Source organism: Gossypium hirsutum, chromosome D13, assembly GCF_007990345.1.
Source record: "Gossypium hirsutum isolate 1008001.06 chromosome D13, Gossypium_hirsutum_v2.1, whole genome shotgun sequence".
Lineage (NCBI taxonomy): Eukaryota > Viridiplantae > Streptophyta > Magnoliopsida > Malvales > Malvaceae > Gossypium > Gossypium hirsutum.
In genome coordinates this window covers 55589933-55615242 of record NC_053449.1, presented here as the reverse complement: position 1 = coordinate 55615242, position 25310 = coordinate 55589933, and the positions used below count along the sequence as shown (strand labels likewise).

The 25310-nt window shown below is 32.9% G+C and overlaps 3 protein-coding genes across 4 annotated transcripts; all 3 read right to left on the bottom strand.

Annotated features, from left to right (window-relative positions):
• Positions 1 to 164: 164 nt before the first annotated feature.
• LOC107937551 (ELMO domain-containing protein C) lies at positions 165 to 4588 on the bottom strand. Of its 2 annotated transcripts, none has more exons than XM_016870456.2 (10): positions 4358 to 4588; positions 3779 to 4002; positions 3583 to 3685; positions 2675 to 2787; positions 2062 to 2130; positions 1811 to 1926; positions 1664 to 1718; positions 1394 to 1514; positions 719 to 861; positions 165 to 573 (listed from the first exon to the last, which is right to left on the bottom strand). In XM_016870456.2, the coding sequence occupies exons 2-10, from the start codon at positions 3929 to 3931 to the stop codon at positions 472 to 474; spliced, it is 975 nt and encodes a 324-aa protein (XP_016725945.1). In that variant the 5' UTR covers positions 3932 to 4002; positions 4358 to 4588; the 3' UTR covers positions 165 to 471. The 2 variants fall into 2 exon arrangements, with proteins under 2 accessions (XP_016725945.1, XP_016725938.1); XM_016870449.2 differs by having other exon boundaries at positions 3779 to 3971; positions 4358 to 4587.
• Positions 4589 to 7048: 2460 nt separating this feature from the next.
• Positions 7049 to 8082, bottom strand: LOC107940138 (uncharacterized). The gene is made up of 3 exons (XM_016873569.2): positions 7577 to 8082; positions 7383 to 7441; positions 7049 to 7247 (listed from the first exon to the last, which is right to left on the bottom strand). Exons 1-3 carry the CDS (start codon positions 7974 to 7976, stop codon positions 7239 to 7241), a joined length of 468 nt encoding a protein of 155 aa, XP_016729058.1. The 5' UTR covers positions 7977 to 8082; the 3' UTR covers positions 7049 to 7238.
• A 6041-nt stretch (positions 8083 to 14123) lies between these two features.
• On the bottom strand, positions 14124 to 21344 carry LOC107937563 (microtubule-associated protein futsch). The gene is made up of 5 exons (XM_041109172.1): positions 21182 to 21344; positions 21003 to 21038; positions 20810 to 20895; positions 17614 to 20723; positions 14124 to 16968 (listed from the first exon to the last, which is right to left on the bottom strand). The coding sequence occupies exons 4-5, from the start codon at positions 20680 to 20682 to the stop codon at positions 14458 to 14460; spliced, it is 5580 nt and encodes a 1859-aa protein (XP_040965106.1). The 5' UTR covers positions 20683 to 20723; positions 20810 to 20895; positions 21003 to 21038; positions 21182 to 21344; the 3' UTR covers positions 14124 to 14457.
• Between the last annotated feature and the right edge of the window lie 3966 nt (positions 21345 to 25310).

Sequence of the window (25310 nt, the reverse complement as noted above, 5' to 3'; positions counted from 1 at the left end):
AAAGTTATTATTAAATATATATATGAGGGGATACATCCACACTTACGCAATGTAAAAATTAAAATAGATATCTATTTATATGATAATATTTTTAAAATAAAAATAACCATTTAAAACCAATGTATCAAAAAAGAAAATGATTAAGAGCTAGAAAATCCATATCATGAAGAAATTAGACTAAATAAACAGAAAATCAACATTTTTAGGGTTGGGGTGACGCAGGTAATGGCCATAAGTATTTTGGTTGAAGCTTGAAGCTTGAAGCTTGATTTCTGATATACAAATCTCCCTTCCTAAGTCAACATTATGTATATCTAAAAGCAGAATTCTCACACTTTCCATGAACTATATTCCATTTCTACAATGAATGTATAATTTTCTTCGCTTTATTACTCATCTACCAAGCAATTATGTATGACAAATATTGTTTGAATGATGAAACACATCCATTTTTCGAAGGCAAGACTGTGGTCACCTTCTCAGGAGATTGTAGGCCGGTAAATCTTTCACACTGGAGACATCTTCCAGTGAGAGCTCTCGTTCTAATTGTGTTCTTGTAGATTTCAGAACATCCTGCAAAAGCCAAAAAAAGAGATCGAATGAACTTCCTATGATGTCTAGGAAAATAATTAAAATCTGTTATTCGAATTTAGGTGTGAGTGTCATCAATCCGACACAGATATGAACTTTGTAGGAATCAATTGTTAGAATAGTTTACGTTGAATTCCATGTACGAAGCCCGTTTCACAAGCCATTGTGCATCCATCATCTGAAAGGCTACACAATAAAGATCATCGAATGCCATTTCGTCTTCCCCCAGTAGTTTTAAGAATCGAATTCCAGCCAGGGAAGATGGTTTTCCTGCAGGTAAAATTTATTTACAGTAATGAAATTAGACACCATGTCAAACAGGCAGCAGATAATGAACGTACTGTACTTTGTTCCACACAATATGAGATTCCAATATTTTTTGCACAAACGATGCCAGTAACAAATTGCAACCTATTCAAGGGACATTGCAAAAAACCCGGCATGCAACACTCAAGATGGCTAACACATTGAAAAATCTCACTTTTTGTAAATAAGCCCCTATACTTTTATTGAACCCAAATAAACCTGTATCTTTTGATTTGTACCTAATTAAGCCCTTATTGAGTTATTTCATACGAGCTGTTGATTTATGCTAAGGGTTTATTTAGTATAAGCTATTCAGATGAGCTTATTTGGTTACAGATTAAAAAGGTCGAGGGCTTGTTTGGGCATAACAAGAAGTATAGGTGCATATCCTTCCAAAATCAATGTATAGGCGCATATCTGCAAAAAGTGGCAAAGTCTAGAACTTTTTTTATTATTTCAACCACACAGTATCTAACTAGTTCTGAATTTAGATTACCTGATTGCAGATCCAACATCTGTGTTAACATAAATGAAATGTTGATACCAGCTACAGCAAATGGATATTCCCAATCAGCTCGGTTTCCATCTTGTTTGTGCAACAACCTTTGAAAAGATTCCTGTGCAAATAAAGATCAGATCAGCATTTGATCAACCACGGTTATATTTCATGCTGGTGAATAAAATAATTGTTTGGTTACACATTATTATCATATGGTAAATCATAACAAACAAATGTAATCAAGGTAATTAGGGAAAGGAAACAAACCGGATATTTCTTAGCAAAAAATATGAGACTCTCCAATGATATGAACCCCCCACCCCTTCAAATAGCATGAAACAACAAGAAGAAGCATATATATCAGAAAGAGAAAAAGGTCCAAGAAAGCCAGTTAAAGCCAAATCCTTAGCATACCGAAAATCTGTGGAAGGATCTGGCCCTTGCCAACCCATGTCCTTCCAAAGCTCTGATTTAAGAGGTGGAAGCTCCCTGTTAGGATAAGCCAATCTCCATAACAGCTTAAGAGCATCCTGCAAGTCAAAAATAAAACTATATCAGCTGTAGTATGATAAAGAAATTCTTAATTGGTGCATATAATTGGTATTGGGGTAGGTGACGAGGGATGATGGCTGACTTCCATTCCAAAGGAAAATTAGTAAACATACTTGATGATCCACCCGAGATCCATCAAACGGGACTCCCAGTCTTTGCTGTAGATTTCTCAACCTTTCTTCCTGCAAGAAGACAGTATATGGAAACAACAATACACCACAAATTAGCAATATAATAAATTGAACACAATGGCCAGTGACAACAAGGACTTTTGCTCTTTTAAAAGATGAACAACTGAATGCGCATAAAGAGTTGTGATATTTTCTGACTCAACTCTTATACAAGAAAGGATTTTTTGCCATGAGTTCCAATTTTGCCAAGCTGATTCGTGGAATCAACTTCAAAACTCCAACTAATTTTTCTTTCTGCCCCAATGACGGTTAACAGTTTTTCCACATGAGAGGTAATATTAGTCGAATTTGGGCATATAAATAGATAGCAAGAACTTTGCATTTTCGGTAAGAGATGCTTCAAGATCATCATATACCAAGAAAAGGAGGAAAGGTCCTTGCCCCCTCTCCACTACGGGAAAAGTACACAAAAAAAACCATATTTTATTATCAGAGCAGTGCCTCTCTCCCCCCCCCCCAAAAAAAAAAAAGGCGCATGCACACAAAAAAGGGAGTTAACTCAAATACAGAAAAAGAAGTGCAATGATGATAATACCTGTAAAGGGCTAAGAGTAGGCACGATAAATTTCGGGTTTGATCTATTTTTGGTGTTAGAAAGTAGAGGTAAATGTCGTACAATAAATGATCCAGATCCAAAGACAAGGTTTGCTGGAAAAGCCAAAGATTAAAATATCAGTAATCCAAACCGCTATAAAAGTCTCACCATTTACAAAAGAAGCCAAAGAAAGCAAAGAATTTAATAAGGTAATGGATCATACAACATTACATTTGCAGCAGAAAGTCAAGTAAAAAAGGCACTTAAATGTATATCAAATTGCTTATTTGAAACTTAGAATTTAAATATAATCAAAGAAAATATAAATTTTTATTTATACAAATGGATGCGAAGTTATAAAATGATATGATGAGAAGTCATCACCAATAACAAAAACTGATAGCAATTGGGCATGTGTTTCCATAAACTAAATTGATGGAGAGATCCCCAGCAGCATAAGCACATTTAAATCAATCATACCTAGACTCTAGCAAAACTAAATAATATGAATAGTGATCTAGAAAACCAATATACTCATAAGTAAGGATAACAATGGAGCAAGAAGGGGACAGAGATAGCTTTATCCACCTCCACCCAACTCTTGCATGTATGTTGAAAACATTTGTCTCCACTCCACACTGCTCCACCCCTCTTTTTTACTAATGATTTTAATTTAATATTGTAAAATAAATATTTAATAATTTATTATATATATAAAATTTGAAGCTAGGGTGAAATCCGTGGGTGAATAACGAGCAACCAAAGTAGTAACTGGCTAGCTTAATGGTTTAACATTCTTAGTTAGAAACCAACAACCAAAAAAGAATAATAAAACTACAATCATATGAATTATAAACCACAAATTCACATATCTATAACTAAGAAACCACACTGATAATACCACAGACCTATCCATTGCGCCCATTGCGCGATCAAGTTTGAGAACAAAAGCGTCCAATGTAACTGTTCCTTCTTTCTCTCATCATCCCAAATTTCCTCCATCACCTTCCCCTATAACATATAAAACAAATTAAACTAGACATTCACAATACTCCATCCACTTTCTAGCAAACAGGTATAATTAGCAAAAAATAACGACATAACCTCAGAATGTTTGTCATCATAATCACGTTTCCCTAACAAAGGTTCATCTAAACCATCCAATCCGGACGTCTCATAATTTTCGTTCCTTATACCGCCAACATCGCTGTGATGAAGCCGCCTTCTCACAGTACCAATGCCGGTGCCAGACCTCATTAATTACAGGTTAAATCTTGCACCAAATTCTTCCCAAACCCTGAAAACACTTTTTGAAGATCAACAGAATGCTACAACGGAACAAAACAAGATAGTAATAAAAAAATCCAATTAGAAGTACAGAAATTTGGTCGGCAAGAAATTTCTCTTCAAAATTTCAAATTAGCTACAAATCAGTGTCTTAAAACTGCTGTAGAGCAAATAATAATATTAATAATATTCGAATTCTGAAGAAACATCCAATTTTGCGAGAAAGTTCTACTACAGAGGTTAAATTTTAGTTTAAAATCTGTATCCCAAACTATTGAAATTAAATGAAAACAGAAAAAAAAATATCCGATTTCATTATTTCTCCAGAGTAACAAAATTATCAGTAATGCACCAAAAAAAAACGAAAATCAAAGGGGAAAAAGAAAGAAAACTAACCCGAATATTGAAGAGAGATACTGAAACCGAATATGGAGAAAGCCTTAAAATATAGTAAGAGGAAACCCTAGACGCTAAGCAAAGCACGAAAACCCCAATAATTAAACTAAAAAATAATAGAAACTGATTTGAGTTGAGTTGAATTGAATCGACTGTTTTGCTTAATAGTGAAGAAATTATGAAGAAACCGAAAATTAAGGTTTTTCAGATCTAGTGTCCGATATTTTCTCCTCTCTGTATTTATAGTTTTATCTAATAATTGTTGTCGCTGGGAGAAAAGAATAATGATAATAAAATTTACTTAACGAATATTAAACTTCACTTAATTTTAGTTGAAATCTAATTATGTAATATATTTTTGTTATTGATTTATAAAAATTTTAAAAATTTATAATAATATAATCTATTTTTTTTAGAAAGAATGAATTAGAAAATTATGTTTGATCTACAGCTCCAATTTAATCAAAGTTTTATTACAATAGAAATACAATTTTAATTAGGATTATTAATAAACACCGACTTTTTTTTATAAAAATTAGATAGTTAAGTGTTACTAGTTTTGTTTTTAAGTCTCGGATTCGAATTCTCTTTTAATCACATTTGTATTTTTTATTTCATGTTATTTTAATTTTTTTAATTAATAAATATATTATTTTTAATTTTTTTTAATTCATCTTTTTAATTAATAACTCTTTTATTTATATAACTAAAATAATTATTATATAATTATGTAATAAAAATATTTTTAGCCTCCGAGGATAGTTAAATCAAAAACTATAAAACTAAATTTGATAATTAAATTTGAAAGAAGTTTAATTTTAAAACTGAATTTGATAATTGAAATTGGAAAATTTTTAGAGAAACTTTGAAGTCAGTGTATTGAGGCGTGTCTTTCATTACAAATGAGAGTTTTTTTATAGAGGGCTAGTATCTATTTATAATGAAATTATTATAACTATTCGTTTTTCAAACTATCATTTTTATAGATAATGTATTCTCTGATTATAATCTTTTTTCTTTTTACGGAGAATCTTCATTGTTTATTGCAGCGAATCTTTACCGATCATTGTAGAGAATCTCCACTGTTCTTGCAAAAAATCTTCATTGTTCATTGCAGAGAATATTCATTGTTCGTCTTTGTTTTCTCTTGAAGGGAATCGTTACTATTTTACCCTGTTCACTTTTTATTTTTTCTACTTTTGGTGATTGTTATTGTTGTGGTGTCATCCGCAAGATCCACTGTTTTGATCGAAGATGTTGAGGATTTCTCATCCTCCAAGTCAAAACCCATGGAGTTGAGCATCTCATCCATAAGTTGTTTGTATTCCTTTTTTGTTTTAGCGTGAGTTAACATCGTAATTGTAGTTGATTTGACTTGGAGGAATTTTGCTATAGTTTGATCTAGGGTAGCGGACTTGCATAATATTGAGTTTTTATTGAAAAATTCATACAAATACTTGGAATTATATTTTTCATCGTTAAATTTGTCCCACTATTTTGTCCTAAAATTTCAGACTAATAATGGGATTCCCATGTAAGAATCTTGTTCATATGAATAACTCCAAGAAACAGTCCAAGAGATGCATAATTTTGAGAAGAAATGAATGCTTTTATAAATATGTTTTTTATCAAGTTCTGGTTGGAATTTGTCAAAAAAGTAGGGCCATAAATTTTAAATTTTGCTAGTAGAATCTCAAAAGAGGATGGTCCATACTAGTTCCACCATTCTTGAAACCAATTGGGAAATTTAAATTGGATACCATATTTGAAATATATGAGTAATGAATGTCGCATATGTTGATTATTGACAAGAAAAGCATTGTACCAGGCTATTTGATAATGTGAGCTCTGGAGTGATCCGACTGATATGTTTCGCAAAAATGCCAACTACAAACACAGAAAATGAAATAAAGTAAACATTACAAATGTTTAGTAAGTTCATTGGAATTAAAACAATAAACTCAACTCAATTACTATTAATTTAACAAATTAGTTACTATACTATTTTCTTGTATACACATTTAACAACAGTAAGGTGAGATCATCAGTTGCAAGTCTCAAAGCATTTTAATTTGTACAAAACTATTTAACTCAATTAAATATCATTTAAACAGTATCATCAAATATTTATATATTTCAGTTACATCATTCAATCATCATATAACTTATAAATTTCTGAACACATATCATCAATTCAGTGATATAATATTTCTAATTTATGCAATTCAATCCAAATCAATTCCATTCCATTGAAACCTTTGAACAAAATCAACATATACTTCATTTCAATTTCAAATAATCAATTCCAAACATAAATTACAATATCAAACAATCGGTTCCTTTTAATTTTAACCAATTAGCCCGCTGAACTATAGCAAAAGTAACTCAGATACTTGGATACCTACACCACACCAAAAAGCACTATAGTGCAAACAGGGACACCAAAGTGTAAATGGGGCACCGAAGTGCAAACAGGGGCACCAAAGTACAATCCAGTACAAGCGCACATTCTAACCATATTAGCATGCCAATCGTATCCTAATCGCTTACTACATTCGAACGGACATTTATACATTATTCATGATGTAATCACTGAATTTTGTCCGGGAATAATTTTGTGTTTAAAAAAATTTACATTTTTACCCCTAAACTTTTCTAAAATTACATTTTGACCTCTAAAATTTTTCAAAATTACATTTCAACCCCTAAACATTCTGTAATTACATTTTAACCCCTAAACTTTCTCGAAATTGCATTTTGACCCTAAACTTTCTCAAAATTACATTTTGGCCCCAAAACTTTTGCTGTGTTTACATTTTGGTCCTTCTGGCAGCAACCAGGGCAAGTTGCACCTGCAATGGCGGCGGCCGGCCTGCCCTCCCTAGCCCACCTGCAACATGCAAAAAAGAAGAGAAAACATCAAAATAAAATGGGTTTTAAAACCCCAAAGCCAAGGGAGAAAGGGAAAAAAAAAGAAAAAAAACAAAAACTTTGAGCAAAAAAAATCAAAAAAACAGCAGCCCACCGCCGGCCGTCGCACCAGCACCTCCGTACCAACCGCCGTAGCACTCCCATCGCCGACACCTAGCAAGACAAACAAGAGCCAAAGCAAAAAAAGAAAAAGTAAGCAAAGGAAAATTTTCAAAGAAAAAAAGAGAAAAAAAATGTCGAAAAAGAAAAAGAAAAAGAAAAGAAGAGAGGGGAGGAAGAGAGGCCGACCATTGGCGAGCCACCGGAGGAGGTGACGGCAGCAGCACGAGCAGCGGCATCGACGGCGACGAAGGAGGCCGAACGGAGAAGAAGAAGAAAAAAGAGAAGAAAAGAAGGAAGAAGAAGAACAAGAACAAGAAGAAAGAAAAATAAAAAGAAAAAAAATAAAACAATAAAAAGATATTTTTTTTGAATAGTCGGGTCGACCCGACTCGACCCGGGTCTGACCCGACCCGATCCGGTGACCCAACCCGACCCAGCAGCAGCCCAGCTTAGCAGCCCAAAAAGCAGCCCCCAAAAAAAAAGAAAGCAGAAAAAAGTAGCAGGCCTGCAGCAGGCCCACTTTGCGCAGCCCAGTAGCGCAGGCCCAACGCAGGCAGCCCAGCACTAGCAGCAGGCCCACCTGCATCAGCAGGCCAGCAGCAGGCCCAGGCCCAAAAGAAGCAGGACAGAAAGAAGAGAGAAGAAAAAAAAGAAAAAAAGAGAAAAAAGAAAAAAAGAGAAAAAAAAAGAGAAAAAGAAAAAAAAAGTTAAATTTGTGTAACCTGTTCGACGAAGCTCGTGTTTCGGGATCTTTTCGGTAATTTCGTTTATTTCACTTTTAATTTAATGTTCGTATTTTTATGTCATTTCGTTTTAATATTATTAATATTTTATGCATTTTTATATTTTTATATTTTTGTATTTATATTTTTAATTTAATTTAATTTTAATTTTATTTTATTTTAAATAATTTTAATAAATAAGGCAACAAATCAGTTTAACATTAAATCGTGGATTTCATTGCTATGTTGGGTGAATATCACCGGTTTGCGTTAAAATCGATACGTCCTTTTAAGAATAAAAATATTCAAAAAAATTTCTTTTTTTCAAAAAAAAATTTGTTTCGAAATTTTCGTGCCTTCAAAAATTTTTCTCGTGTTTCAAAAAATATAGTCGTGTTTTCAAAAATAAGGCAACGAATCGATTTGACACTAATTCGTTGATTTCATTGCTATGTTGAGTGAATATCACCGATTCGTGTTAAATACGATACGTGCTTAATAAAAAATTGAAAAGTTTGTGCAAAAAAACAATATTTCCGTGGTTTCAAAAATATTCGTGTTTTAGTAAAATAGAAATAAAAAAATTCCATTTTTTTTAATTCTCATGTTTTCAAAAAATTCTATTTTTCAAAATTTTTTGTGTTTTCAAAAAATTCCCGTGTTTCAAAAAATCTTCGCGTTTTCAAAATTTTCACGTTTTAAAAAAAAATTTCCGATGTTTCAAAAATTCTTGTGTTTTAAAAATTTCTCTGTTTTTAAAAATTTTCGTATTTTCAAAAAAATTCGTATTTTGAAAATCCTCGTGCTTTCAGAAATTTCCGTGTTTTCACAAATTTTCGTGTTTTCAACGACTCTAGTGTTTCACAAATTTTCGTGTTTTAAAAATTTCTATGTTTTAAAATTCTCGTGTTTCAAAAAATATTGTGTTTTAAAGATTTTCATGTTTTCAAAAATTCTTGTGTTTCAAAAACTTTCGTCTTTTTTAAAAAAATTCGTGTTTCAAAATTCTCATGTTAAAAAAAAAATTCTTGTGTTTTGATCAGATCGCGATTAACTATTAAATTGAATTTGTATTTTTGAAAATTAAGACAACACGCGTTTAATGAGATACCAAATTTGGGCGTCGCGAGGGTGTTAATACCTTCCTCGCGCGTAACCGACTCCCGAACCCTAATTTTCTCTAGATTTTCATATAGACCTAAAATTACCTCTTTTTAGAAAAGTTTAAAAATAAAGTTTTCTAAAAAAGAGAATTTACTAGGTGTCCGATCACACCTAGAAAAAAAAAGATCGGTGGCGACTCCTTTTCAAATAAAATCGAGATTCAATTTTCAAGTTTTCAATAATTACCTCGACTAGCGCCCGTGCCCAAATTTTTAGGTCGCTACACATGACATTTATATTACAGGGCACTTCCATGTTTTCACTACACATGTCATAATCAAGTTGCATTCATTCAACATTTCACACAAATCATATTCATCATGTATGCTTAGCTTTACGATTAGATCATTAATTCGATTTATGAAAATGAGATATTGTAATTGCCTAAATTTAAGGTTATCGGAACAGTGGTTTCGTAGCCACAAATTCGATTTAAAGATAAATTTATTTTAATATTTTTGCATGAATATTGATATGATAGCAAAATCGTATGAAAATATAGATAGAAGAATTTTACCGATTTAGTGGTTAGTTAGAAAAAGAAATTATTGAAGAAATTGGATAAAAACAAGCTATCGAGACCTCAATCTCGTAAAAATGAATCATAAATATTTTTATAAATATTTATGAAGTGTTAGTAATATGGTATTAAAATTTTGTTAGAAAATTTTAATGTTTGGGTAGTCAATTAAGTGAAAAGGACTAAATTGAAAAAGGTGTAAAAGTTACTAGAACGATTAAATAGCTCAATTGTTAAATGAGGAGGGACATAAATTACAAATAAGCCCAAAAGGAGATATTTTGGGCGGCATATGTTGAGAAAAATCAGGAGAATTGATGAAATAAGGGTAAAATGGAAAAATAACAAATTTTACTAACATAAAAATGAGACCAAATTGGAATATCTAGAATTCTCTTTATTTTTATGCATTCTCATCAGCCAAAAACGTCCTAAGGGTTTATTCAAACTGGTTTTTCATAATCTTTGCACCAAGTGAGTTAATCCTTGCCTTTTTCTTGTAATTTTTGTGTTTCTAAGACTTTTACAACTAGGTCCTATTACTAAATTCATTAGTTTTTTTTATTTTATGAATGAAATTGAAAGTTTCTATGAATATGTGCTGGAATTTTATGATGAAATAGCATGAAATTGAAGCTTTAATTTGTTTATGAGATGATTTTATTAGGTAATTTCAATAAAAATTGATTTGTATGACCTAATTGTGAAAAGGTTTGGAATTAAAGTCTAGTGCTAAAATTATGATTTCCAAAGGTTATAAAGTAGTTTAAAGTGATGGGATAAAGTGTTAATTGAGAAAAATCAGCTCAATTGGGAGGTTAATTGAGCAGGGATGAAATTATCATTTATTGAAAGCTCAGGGAAAAATGGTAATTAACATCATGCACTAAAACAGTTTTGGACAGTAGCAGTATTCTAACTTTGAAAAATAACCAAAAATTGTAGAGATCGAATTAGAGGATGAATAAAATATGAAATTAAAGCTTATTGAGTATAGTTTCTTATAAAAGAAACAATGTAAGCAATGGAATTGTAAATCGTGAGATATAATAGATTTTGTGAGACAAGATCAGAATGAATTCAGGTTCCCCTGTTCTGACTTTGGAAAATCATTAAAAATTGGATAAAAATAATTAGGGGCTTAAACTTGTATTTTTAAAATCCTTAATGAGTCTATTTTCAAAAGAAACAAGCAAGAACATCATCAGAATTCTGTACAATAAGCTAATTAATTTTTAGTGAAGAGGGGTCGGAACTGTCGAACAGTGGAATAGGGGAAACTTTAAAGAATAAACTGTACTTATTGGCTAAACCAAAAATTCTGAAAATTTTATGGTAAGAAGATATGTGAGTCTAGTTTCGGGGAAAATTAGAGGATATTAATTTGAAGCTCTGTAGCTCAAAATATAAATAATTTAGTGACTATGACTTAATGAGACAGCTTTGAATGCACTATAAATAATAATGGAATTATAGAGAATGTTACATATGAACATGAAATGTATTAGATTAATGATTAAATTTATTTGTTTAGATCCATAAAATTCAAATACGAAGCTAGATCGAGGAAAAGAAAAAGTTCGGGATTAGTAGATTTTTGTTTACGAACAAGTATCGAGGTAAGTTCGTGTAACTTGAATTATATTCTTAAATGTCTGAAATGTTTGTTATTGATGTGAATATGATTTGAATGTTCATTGTATGAAAATTGATGAAACATTGATATATTTGATAAAAAGGGTAAGAAATCCCGGTTGAATAGAAGGAAAATTCGATGGATCTCTGAAAAGGAATTGACGGTAAAAAGGATCTAGCCCGGACGGGTGATCCTATCCTGATATAGCCCTCCCGAAGAATATGTGGAAAATGGATTTAGCCCGGACGGGTAATCCGAATTAGGGTCTGAATTTAGTCTGGACTGGTAATTTAGATCCAAGCTCATTAGAGTAATTGTCATTGCAGAGGATTTAGCCTGGACTGGTAATCCCGCTGTAATGATGAGGTTCACGGGAGTGTGCTCTCTGAAATGGAAATGTGCGCACATGAATATGAATTGACGGACCCAGATTTGTACACTTAGGTATACCCCTGAAAATCCATCGAAATTCTAAGTAGTTCAATGGGATAAATATGAAAAAATAACAAGGGAATGGAAATCATGGAATTGATGAGCTCATCAATCATGGTATATATATTATTGATACATGAAAATTATTGAACTAACTTGAATGTTGAGTTTGTGCATGTTAAGGGAATAATGCATGGAATGGATGTATGAATGTTTATTGCATTGTATTGAAAATATTAGGTAAGTATAATTCTTGTTACATGAGCTTACTAGGCACAAAGTGCTTACCCTGTTTCATTTCCCCTGTTTTGTAGTGTTAAGAGCTCGGAGATCAGATTTGGTTGGAGACGCATCACACTATCAACCTCAAGATCTCGGTATATAAAGAAACTTTATTTTGAAAATCAATGGCATGTATAAGCTAGTAAAGTAAATGTTAATGTGAAATGAATGTATTGTTAGCCATTGGTATGGCTAACAAATTTTGGTTTTGGTATGTGATGAGGTTATCTTATGATTACGTTTAATCTATCTTGAAAATATGTTGAAATAGATTGGTTGTGTTGGATTGGTCTCGGTTTAAAATTGCAGGGAAGATTAGATACTTATAAAAGGGGTTATATCTGGTAATGCCTCATACCTCATTTCGGCGACGAATACGGGTAGAGGATATTTCAGATCTCGATACCTCAATTTCTAAAACCACTTAATTTAGGGTCAAACCACTTGTACTTTAGTGAACTGTCCAATTAACAAATTTATCAAATCAAAATACAATATAACACTATAAAAAACTAGTAAATATTATTAAATAATATTTATTAACCCGATCATTGGAATATGGGGTTCCAAAACCGCCGTTTTTAGTATCACTGAAAACAGGCTGTTACAATTTTAGTCACTTTACTTCAAAAGTTGCAAAATGGTTATTGAACTATTTGAATTTTTTATTTAAGTCATTGTGTTGTTAAGCGTTTTTTTAAAAGTCGATAAGCAATCTCCAAGCATGATTCAATGATAGGTACGATAGATTAGTACCCATCAATGAGTAACAGAACATACATTAGATCCAAGTCGATTTGACAGTTAGTGTAGGAGATGAAAAATGTTTAGATTTTCGTTTGCAAAATCATGACGTTTAAAGTTGATTAAAAAAAATTGAATTGTAGGAGAGAGAGAGAGCAATTTCAATTGGTTCAAATAGTGTAAACAGATAATGTCGATTTTAATAGCCCGATAACTTAAATAGAAACTTCCGAATAGTTGAGTGACTAAAACATAAGTTTATTAATAATTTAGTGACATTGGATGTAATTTATCATTTATCTTTTTATATCTTTTATATAAAAAATGGATGAATAAATTTTAACATAAAATATTATACTTTTTTTAATATTTTTATTTTACCACTTAAACTAAAATAACTAAAATAACTGATTTATCAAACAAACTCACTTATTTCAATTAAATCGATTCATATTATAAACTAATACAAGCTATACCACCTCATATAGGGGACAAAAGAGAGGAAAACACTTTTAGAGGGACTTTTTTATTGTGTGTCTTCAATTATATTGAATTATGATTAATTTATTAAATGCATATTTTCTCACAATTTTTATAGCAAATGAAATAAGAATTCACATCTTCAAATTTATATTCTCAAATATAGTATTATATGTTTTATTTATTTGGTGGGTCAGATTTCATACTCATATATCGAAACAATTATCCACATGTAGCTAGGCTTAGTAATTCATGTCATACTTTTTTTTTAGTCCCTTTAACTACAAAAAATTTTAATTTTGTCATACTTTTTTTTTGTTAATTGTCATCATAATAAATTTAATCATCAATGTTTCTACATTTTGTCAGTTTGATCCCAATTCTAAAAATTTCAACTCTTTTAACATTTACACCTTTTTTATCAATATTCTCCTTATTCTAAAAAATCAATTAAATATAAAAATAATAAAAATACATAAATATTCAAAATTTCAACAAAAAGTTGCATGACATATTTATTGATAAAGCTATCCCTTTATTTTTGTCAAATAAAAATATGAATCTCACACTATCTATCTTTTAAAGTGATAAAAGTTGGTCCTGTATTTTATTGAAACAGTTATAACATGGCACAACATACAAAGACGAGAGAGACAGTGAAAAGGAGATTCAGGATGGAGTGATAAGTTATAGATGCAACTTTTATATAATTTGATCTATTTTTTAAAAATCATAAATCACAAAATGTACATATATGACAAATCCATTGCACAACTGTATATATATTAGAATTCAACGATTCCTCACTTTTACAAACAAAATACAATAATTTATACAAATCTTTCAAGTATCAAAATCAATTCTACACCTCAAATTGCCTTGACTTAACCAAAAAAAAAAAAACAAATCAAACCATAACTCATTCTTTAATAACTCAATCAATCAATCAACCAATCAACAAAACATGATGATGACCAAACTAGGAAACCTAAAAATTCGTTTCTTGTAAAGGAAAGGGGAAAAAGAACCATTTTTAGAATAAAACTGGAAATGCCAAACTATATTTTTCTTTCTTTTTGATTTTTTTTCATTCAGAATCACTGGAACTCGAGCTGGAGCTGGAACTGGAACTTGAGTCATGGGATTTTGTCTTTTTACCTTTAAGTTTCCGGTTTGGCTTTTCAGATGACTCCTCATGATGTTTCTGTTCTGGCTCACCAGCAGCATTCTCAGCTTGTTCTTGAAAACCAGAGACTACATCACTAGCTTCGATCTCTTTTGTTGAAATCTCATCATGCCTTTCTATTTTTGATGATCCAATCCTTAAGTCCGAAGAATGTGGCTGCTCGCCTGGATTAGATTTAGGGCCTTGTTGGAAAGCATTATGTATATCCTCCAGAGATCTTGCCTCGACAACAGGTAATGTTGAACTGATGTCTGCATGAACCTGTTGGTTCACAATCATACTTGGAATAATTATTTCCTCCACATTTACCCCTTCATGAAGTTGCTTAAACGCCACATCGATGTCTTCCACTGATTTTGCTTCAAGTACAGGTAGCACCACCTCAGTCTCCATCTCTTTTTCTACCATTTCTTTGTTTTCATTTTTTGGTCCACTGGCAACATTCTCACTCATTGCTTGAATACCAGAGACGGGACTACTACCATCAATCTCTTCAGTAGAAACCACATCAGGATGCTCTACTCCTGAGGAATGTGGCACCTCAGCTAGATTAGATTCGGGGCCTTGTTGAAAAGCACTCTGTATATCCTCCAGAGATCTCGCCTCAACAACTGGTAAATCCGAATTGGTATCTGCATCACCCTGCTGATTCTCAATCATGCTTGGAAGAATTATTTCCTCAACATCAACTCCTTCATGAAATTGCTTAAAAGCCAAATCAATGTCTTCCAATGATCTTGCTTCAAGAACAGGCAGCTCTGCATTGGTCTCCATCTTCATTTCCTCTGTTTCTTCATGGTCATTTTTTGGTTCACCGGCAGAATTCTGACTATTTTCTTGAATGCCAGAGACGGCACGGCCAACTTCAATCTCTTTATTAGAAACCACATCATGCTGCTCCATTTCTGATGATCCATTTCTCAAGTCTGTGGAAAGTGGCAGCTCGGCCAGATTAGGTTCTGGACCTTTTTGGAAAGCATTATGTATATCCTCCAGAGATCTTGCCTCGACAACAGGTAACTTTGAAGTGAAATCTTCATGATCCAGCTGATCCTCAATCATGCTTGCAAGAACTACTTCCTCAACATCTACACCTTCATGAAGTTGCTTAAAAGCCAAATCAATATCTTCAACCGATCTTGCATTCAGAACAGGCAGCTCCGCATTGGTCTCCATCTTCAATTCTTCTATTTCTTCATATTCTTTTTTCGGTTCACCAGCAGCAACATTCTCAAGATGTTCTTCAAAGCCAGAGACTGCTTGCCCAACTTCAACCTCATTAGAAGAAACCACATCATGCAGCTCTACTTCTGATGATCCATGCCTCAAGTCTGCTGAATGCGGCAGCTCAGCTGGATTAGGTTCCGGTCCTTTTATGAAAGCATTATGTATATCATCCAGAGATCTTGCCTCGACAACAGGAAATTCTGAAGTGGTATCTGTATGATCTGGCAGATTCTCAATCATACTTGGAAGAATTACTTCCTCAACATCCACTCCTTCATGAAGTTGCTTAAAAGCCAAATCAATATCTTCAACCGATCTTGCTTCAAGAACAGGTAGCTCCACATTGGTTTCTGTCTTTAGTTCTTCTATTTCTTCTTCATTTTTGGGTTCACCAGCAGCATTATCACAACCTTCTTCAATACCAGAGACAGCATTACTAACTTCGATCTCTTCAGAAGAAACAACAACATGCTGCTCTACTTCTGATGATCCAATCCTCAAGTCTGTGGAATGTGGCAGCTGAGCTAGATTAGGTTCTGGGTCTTGTTGCAAAGCATTATGTATATCCTCCAGAGATCTCGCCTCAACAACAGGTAAATCCGAGTTGGTATCTGCATGATCCGGCTGATTCTTAATCATACTTGGAAGAATTACTTCCTCAAAATCCACTCCTTCATGAAGTTGCTTAAATGCCAAATCAATATCTTCTACTGATCTTGTTTCAAGAACAGGCAGTCCCACACTGGTCTCGGTCTCCATATCATCTGCTAACATTGCAGATTCAGTATAGGCAACATGAGATCTCTCCGGTAAACCAATTTCCCCAACATTAAAGTCCCCAACGGTGTCCAGTTCAGAGAGTATTCTTACATCGATTTCTTTAATCTCATCAACTTCTTCATTATTATTTTCCTCATCAACACGAGGGGCATATACATCGGCATAACTAAAGTGTTCATCAGGGCCCTCATTTTCAATTTCTTCTAGGACCTTCTCTTTCAAATCTTCTTGATCCATTGGCAAAGTATGTACGACAATCTCAGAAGGTAAGGAAGAAGATCCTGAAGTCATCGAAGAGAAATTTGCTGAAAGTTTGTCCTCAGAATCATCAACTTCATGCACATTAGTGTCAGTGTTGACAATGTCTGCTACCCTTGTAGACTCGGTTGCAATTATAGATGGTTCCTGAATCACAGTGGCACAAGTTAGTTTAGGCATCACCATTTTCATGTAATTAGGATATGAGAAAACATGAAATGAAAAGGAACACGAGTGAAAGCAACAGAAGCAAACAATTCAACTCCTGAGAAAATTCATATATGTAAGGAAATTCACATATATAATGCAGTAAATTGTTTAAACACACAGTATTTAAGCATACATGCAGTGATAACATTTTTGACGAGGTAAATCACACATAGCAGTGAAACCTTAATTGTCCTTGATATGAGTATCACATCTACTTCAACATCATTATTCGACGCAAAAGCAAATTATTGCTTTCAACTAGACTCGTTTTCTTGTGCTGGTACATATAGTAGTAAAGCTTATTTTTATACAGACATCAACTCCCTAGTAGATGAAAAAGAAAAAAAAAAGAAAGAGACAGGCATCATTTTACTCCTACCGGAGTCTGAGCTCGCAAAAAATTTCATAACAGGAGGACCTTGATCTAAGGAGACCAACATAAACACCGGTTTTGAATAAATTAAAAAAATTATTGAAGACAAAATATGCAAAATAATTGATAATATTATTCTTCAAAGAAGTATGGCAATTCATCAAGGGAAGGAAATTTAAACAAACAGAAGAAGAGATTGAATAATTTACCTCGAGTTTATCATGTTCATCAACAGGCAGTTCATCTTTACCAAACAACAGTTGTTTCTCTGATTCTGATGAAGGACTTTCTCTAGAAGACATATCTTGATGGCTAGAGTTTGAAGGAACTCCCTCATCACAACCTGTATTGGTCTTTGAATCAGAAAATGGCGCTTGGGTTTGATCCATTTCAGATTCCTTTTTATGCTCCTCCCAGATGTTAGCCTCTGAAGATTCATTGGGGTGCCTTTGATGCTGTTGTTCCTCAGGTGAAGAATCCACCACCTCACCCATTCCTTCATCAATGGCAAGAGTTGTCTCTGCACCAAGGCTCAATAAGTCCACGTGGTTCTGGATAGAGCTTTCTTCCTTATTTGGCACATCCTCCTCTAATCCCTCATCCAAAGATGACCCTGCCTCTCTTGAAACATATTCAACCACATATTCAGGCACCATTGATGCATTATAATCGGCAGAAGTGGAAGAAACCATTGTCAAGCCAGCAAAAGTAACTTCATGCTTACTAATCTCTGGCAGATCCCTTTCCCTCAGTTCATTTCCATTAAGTAAATCTGAGGAGCCTCCATGCATCACTTGAAAAGTAGAAGTACCCTGCTCAGCCATTTCACCATGTGCTTCATGTTTCTCATCAATAGATTCAACCAACATTGAGGGTGAACCCATTTCAGATATCTCAGCCTGTTTGTCAGAAGAGACAGTTGAAAATGAGAGGAAAGTCTCAACTGATGGAGGGTGAAAACTAGAATAAAAAATGGACTCCGTATGTTGATTATCATCCACCACCCCACTTGTAAAATGAAACTCTGATTCCTCAAATGATGGTTGTTTAGAAATGTCAGATTCTTTAAGCTCATTATCTCTGGGTTCACAACCTGCAGATCCAACTCCTTTGACATCTGATATCTTTTCATCAATTTCTGATAATGATGACAAACTTGATCTACTGCTATAATCCTCCTCAGCTGGCTCAGTTCTGGGATGAACTTCAGTTGCATTGAGTTCCACATAAGTAGTTGCTCGAGCTACATCTCCCAATGTTATCACAACCGTATCATGATGAACATCTCTGTTCTCGGCTTCACTAGCTGTGTGTTCTGAATGATTTGTAGCACCAGCTTCAGACACTGGTTCAATTTCCAGGTGACTTTCTCCGTCTCCCAATGTGATCTCAACCACATCATGATGAACATCTCTATTCTCGACTTGGTCAACATCCACGGACTCAACATCGTCAGAATCAGATGAATGGCTCTCTTGTTCAGCGACAGAAACATGATCTTCATTCAAGATCAGTTCAGTTTCTCGAGAAACATCTTGCTTATTTGGCTTGTTGTCCTCCTCATCCACAACTGAACTCACTGATTCCGAATCAGGAATGGAACTCATCTTCGACTCGCTAACTTCACTTGACTGCCTCTGGAATAAGGAAGGGCTAGCTCCTTCTGTTACTAATTGCTCCGGAACAAAGTAAGGTTTCCACTTAAGCTCTTGCCGAGGAACACCTAAAGAAGATGATCCGACATTAAAGCTTTCGTGTCTGCTAAAGAAGGCCTCTCTTTGGGAATTAGTTCCCCTTTGATTAAAACCTGAAAACTCTTCTTGGAAACTGTCTCCTTTAAGATCAGGTTTTTCCTCACTCGAGTCATAAGGAAGATCAAAAGGGTTTCTTCGGGGCTGCAAATTGGATGGAGCTGACCCAGGAATGGGAGGTAATCCAAGGTCATCATGGGAATATGGAAGGTCAAAAGGGTTACCTCTTGAGGTTGAAATTGGTGCTAAGTTTAAGGGAATATCAGCAAAATCCAAGTCTATTAGATTCTTCTCTGCCATCAATCTCATACTTTTACGAGCTCTTCTCCTTGCAATAAGTTTATCCAATCGTAGGTTTCTTTCAACCTCTAAACTCCCTAAATCCATGAGATTTTTCTGATCATCCTCTGTCCATTTAATGGCAGATTTACTTTCATCCTCGTTATCTCCCTTTGCTCCACCTTCTTCCTCATTATTTTCTCCCTCTCCCTTATTTTCTGACTCATCACTTTCATCATCACTACTACCATGAGAACTCTCAGACACCGAATCCAAACCATGACGAGACAACTGAGCAGCCTGTATAGCTTCCGAGCCCAAAAGCGGATGCAACTCATCAAGCATCAGACTTATATCTGCCAGTGAAGCATCGGGAGAGGAACTCTCAGCACCATCAGATCCAGAATCGGAAGATTCATCATCGTCGTCATTGTCGTCGTCATCCTTATCACCATCACCAGCATCCTCGTCACCCGTAACGCATTTCCAAGATGACACCAGAGAAGAATCCAATTCATTACCCCTCGGAACATCATCGATATTGGATGTGAGTTTTCCATCACCCAATTCAACATTTCTATCTCCTACTTCATCTGCCAAAAGATGTTGACTCTCCTCAGCCCTCCTCATACTCGACAACCGTTCACTCTCTAGCATCTCCCCCCGAATTCCCGTCATCTTCTCCAACAAAGAATGATTCAACAGTCCCTCCACCTCATCAATCATCCCATTCTCACAATGAACATTCCTAGAATCCAAATCATCATTGATTAACGGCTTATAAAGAACCGAACAGTCACCTTCCTCCACTTCATTGACCTCATTATCAACTAAACTGACTTTCTCGTCGGCATTCTCTACAATATCCCACATCTTCCCTACATGTCTTTCTACAACAAAATCATCATCAGTGAAATCTCTTTTGACAACAGTATCATCCTCACTGACCCCAGTTTTCAATGGAGAAACTTCATGACTAACATTCTCTTCTTCATGTTCGTCGATTTCGGGTATGTTTGGTGACCCGAAACTCAAAAGGGTACCAAGCAATACAGCAGTGCAAACCAAAACAGGAGATGCAGTAACCAAAAAGGAAAACAACAAAGGAAATGATCTATACAAAAATATTAAAAAGCAAGCCAAACCAACCAAAAATGGATGATTACAAACAAAACTACAACATGTTCTAACTGATATCACTATAAATTTCCTAACTTTAACTCCAACGTCCATTCTTTCAAGCCCCATCTCTCTCTATATAAAAGAATTATTTCTTCTCAGTTCCCAATCTGTAAAAAGAGAACCAATTACAAACAAAACAAAATATTGGATCCAGAAACAAATTCATCACAAAAGTTGTTAAGTGTGAACTCACCTTAGAGCTAAAATTAAAAGCAAACAAATGAAGATCAGCCCAACAGCAGAAAAGCAACAATTAAGAGCTTTTGAGTGGTGAAATTGCTACAAAAAAAAAAGGGGAGGAAATTTAAAGCAAAGCTGAAAACTACTCAATGGCAAACAAAAAAAATTCAAAAGTTCCAAGCAAGATATTAAAGACCCAACAATACCTGGAAAAAACCAAGAAAACCCCAAGGTCCTTGAAGCTAAAGAAATTGAAACTAAAAGGATTTTCAAAGTGGGTTAAAGACAAAGCGATCGGTAACTAAAAACAAAGAAAAAAAAAAGGAATCCTCTGTTTTTTTTTTCTTCTTTATGTGCTGTGTTTTTTCACTTTCTTTTTGCTTACTTTTGATTACTTAGCAGAACAGCTATGAAGTTGTTGGCAATTGTTTTGTGCTCTTTTGTGAAATTCAATTGTTTTTTTGCTTTGAGAAAAGATAAAAGAAGAAATGGGAATGGGGTGGCACGAAAAGAAGAGAAAGATTGAAAAAGAAAGTCTCTATTATATTCTCCTTTTGTTTTTCTTACGGTTTTCTATTTAGTACTAGTTTTCTTTTTATTTTATTTTAATAATTACGAAAAGATATTTAAAAATTAACTGTAAAAAATGTCATTTCTTAAGGCGGTAAATTTTTGTATAAACAAATATATTTTTATAAAAATATATAACTATTTTTATTTAATATTCTTTAAAATAATTAATGCATTAAAACATAACAATTTTTTAATATTATTATTTGATACTAATATCACATTTATTTATTTTTTCATGTACTTCTATTTTTACAAATAAGTTTTTTCTTTAAAAAAAGATAGTTATTGTTTAAGTGAAAAATAAAAAAAAACAATTTTATAGTGGTAATATAAATTATAATTAAAAATTTTATTTATGTTTTGAGAGGAAAAAAAGAAGAAATAAATTGATGTTATACCTCAATTTAAGTTATCAATAAATCTTTTCCTAAAATATGTGTTGTGAATCATTCTTTACTTAACCTATGTGTTATGAATAATTCTTTTCTTAAGAATATGTGTTTATTCAATTTTTACTAATTTCTCTTTTTTTCTTAACTTTTTCAACAAAGCTTCAATCATTTAGATATAAACCTTTTAAAGTTATAAAAATTCAACTCAACTAACAAAATGATTTTCGGTGTCACATCAACAAAAATTAATGGTGTTAGTGTAAATATATTAACTTAATTAACGGAATACAAGTTCAATTACTAACTAAATACACACATACCAACTAAATACTTTTAGACAAATATAAGGAACAATAATCCTAATTATTTTTTTATCTAAACTAGTTTGTAATCCAAATAAGATTTTATCATAAACCAATATTTCATTTAAAATAAAAAAATATTGAAATACAAATTAAAGAATAAAAATTTATATTAATACAATAAAATATATTTTATTATTTTAAGAAAAGAAAATCAATTCCACGAATAATTTTAGTTTCCAGTTATTATTCTCTCTATATATCAAAATTATAATAAAAAAAGAAGGAGGAGGTATAACACAAAGGCTAAATATAAGATAAGATTAAGCCTTTTAAATATTTTGCCAATATTTTTATTTAAATCTTAATTTAATTTATTAAAATGATAACATTAACATTTAAATAGTTATTTAATATAAAATAAGAAAACTGAATGATGAAAAATAAGAAAACATATATATATATGTTTTTTTATTTACACTTGGTTTTGATATGGCTAAGAATGAAAGAATTAGTAAATATTTTACCAAAAAAATATTACCAATAGAAACGGGCCATTTACCAATAAAAGCTTAATTTTTTTATAAATTTATCGAAATGGGCCTGGTATTTTATTATTTACCGGAATGGACTATTTTCCGGCAAATCGCGGCCATGTCAGAGCGCTTTGCTGACGTGGCCGCGATTTCTTGACTTGTAGGTTTTTGGATTTTAGGGTTTAGGGTTTAGGATTTTTAGAATTTTTAGGGTTTTGGAGAAAAAAGTAAACATATAAGTCGCTCCCACGTGTACACGCTTCTTTATGGAAACATCTGCCCTTGAAGCTACAAATGTTGAGCATGCATTCACTGAAATACTAACTCAAATACATCATGTGATCAGTCGAAAAGCACTCGAAGGAGGGAATGATCAAACAACATTGCCCAAGGGACAAACCATCAATGTCGGCTCTCGGGATGATGTTTCAGCTGTGAAGAAAGACGGCTGCTGTTCTGCATAATTGTTAGATGATTCCGAGTGTCCAAATTTGCTTCCTCATTAAGCACAAGCTTTCCTCACCGTGATCTTTCTCGAGATTTTTCGTTGAAGACGAAGAAATCATAGCATTCTAAGGATTTTCTTATAGTTTGTTCAGACAGATCTAGTTTTAGCATTTTAAATGATTTTTATTAGTTGTGGAGAATAAGTTTTAAATTAGCTATCATAATGTTTTGTATTTTCAAAAGAGTATTTTATGTAATATAACAAATAAATAGGGATAATTTAGGTATTATAAATAATTTAAATAATTTAGTGCAACTATATACATGAAATTTCATTAGATGGGCAAGTTGCGACCACGTCAGCGCACTTTACTGACGTGGCAACAAATCGCCTTCTCGATGACGCAATTTGTTGCCACGTCAGCAAAGCGCGCTGACGTGGCCGCGATTTCCTGGCACGTCCCTGACATCGCGCTGACATGGACGCGATTTGCCGAAAATGACCCATTTCAGTAATTAAAAAAATAGGCTTTTTTGGTAAATTACTCAATAAAAACACTTCATTTTTTTCAAAATAAAAAATAATCCGATTTTATAGTAATTAAATTGATCCAGCCTTATTAAAGGATAAAGCCCTCAATAAAGCAGCATTAAAAAAGGATTAAACAATGTACCAAAAACAAGTGTTTGTAAAATAAAGCCACTTGCATAATTTATCCTTTTTAGAAACAACACATCTGTGCATGCCAACATTGATTTCAATTTAAAATATTTTTTACCCCACACCCAGGAGACTTGACTGCCACAGCTTCTCAAAAATTCGTGCAATGCACATCCATTGTCTATTTTATAAAAGGATCTGTGACAACATTTAATATTTTATTAATAAAAGTAAGAACATTCCGCCGACCATTGCTATTTAGTTATTTTCCGCCACCACATCTTCTTTTAGTTTTCAGATTGAAAATATAAAAACGTTGAAGCCGCTTTTGTAATCTACAGAAGAGGGATTTGCAACATTTTGACTGAAAATTTGTATATACCTCAACACTACAATTAAATCATTTATGCAAGTGGCCTTCAAACTCATTCAATGTTTTAGGATTGGACCTTAAACTCTTTTTTGGATCATCTTAGCCCTTAAACTTAACAACTGGTGCATAGCTCAGCTCCTACAACTAGTGTAATTAACTTTTTCCTATTTGTGGCAAAACCAATATATTAAACACCCATCACTCATCTAGAAGCCTAAAATCAATTTCCCTCTAACCAACTACTCACTCATATTTTCACCAAATAGAGGTCAGTTTTGAGCCCAAGGTTTCAAACACTTACCAACATCAATTTCATCTCCATTTGTTTGTAAATCAACATTCAAAATTTTTTTTATCTAAAAATATGTGAAGACCCCTAAAATAAAAAGGTATCATCGTAAATACCTAATAAAAAACCTAAAAATATACATTGACAAAAGACTCAAAAAATCACCTTGTATATATTAAACAGAAACCTAGAAATTAATATATAGTTTTCTTTTTTCTAGGTTTTCATTTTCTTTATACAAAGCTTGATTTCCATGAGATTTTCTTTCATTATTTTCCCTCAATTTAGCTTTTCTTTCTATTTTTTATTCAAAGACTTACCTCTTTTCCATCCCCATTCCATGGCTTCAATTCAAGCTATTTCTTATTTTGCTTTTTTCCAATCACAAAAGGCTTCGAGTAATAAAGAAACTAAATCAATATCAATTAGTGCAGAGACAAATTTTTAGGGCAAACTTGAAGAAAAAACTAATTTAAAAAAAATTTAGGAAATGGCTATTTTATTCGAAATTTAGAAAAATAGATCGATTTTGGAGAGAAGGTAAAAGCGCGTCTTATAAGACGTGCTTTCATTGCCACATCAGATGAAAACACATCTAAAAAGGCACACTTTCTGACTTTTTTAACACTTTAGCTTCTTCAGTCATATGGTTAAATATTAGTAGTTCTGTCTTTAAGTTTAGGGTTTGATTCCTCTCCTACTAACTTTTGTGTTTTTTATTTCATGTTGTTTCAAGCTTTTTTGTTATTTTTAATTAATGTTTTTATCACATTAGCTCCTTTGGTTAAATAATAGTGATTTCATCATTTAATCATAGGTTTGATTCCGCTTTTCAGCATATTTGAATTTTTTATTTCATGTTGCTTCAAGTTCTTTTTTATACTTTAATTAATTTTTTAACTATTGAACTTGTATTTTTTGTCAAATCACCCAACAATGGA

Bases quoted from the DNA above. Each gene is read 5' to 3' on its own strand.
- LOC107937551 (XM_016870456.2), bottom strand. From the start codon at position 3,931: ATGAGGTCTGGCACCGGCATTGGTACTGTGAGAAGGCGGCTTCATCAC. The intron at 3,686-3,778 runs GTTATGTCGTTA...TATATGTTATAG, and splicing joins ATGATGACAAACATTCTGAG to GGGAAGGTGATGGAGGAAAT. The intron at 2,131-2,674 runs GTATTATCATCA...GTCTTCTTGCAG, and splicing joins CTACTCTTAGCCCTTTACAG to GAAGAAAGGTTGAGAAATCT.
- LOC107940138 (XM_016873569.2), bottom strand. From the start codon at position 7,976: ATGCAGGTGGGCCTGCTGCTAGTGCTGGGCTGCCTGCGTTGGGCCTGC. The intron at 7,442-7,576 runs GTCGGCCTCTCT...TTGTCTTGCTAG, and splicing joins CCTCCGGTGGCTCGCCAATG to GTGTCGGCGATGGGAGTGCT.
- LOC107937563 (XM_041109172.1), bottom strand. From the start codon at position 20,682: ATGGGGCTTGAAAGAATGGACGTTGGAGTTAAAGTTAGGAAATTTATA. The intron at 16,969-17,613 runs GTAAATTATTCA...ACTGTGATTCAG, and splicing joins ATGAACATGATAAACTCGAG to GAACCATCTATAATTGCAAC.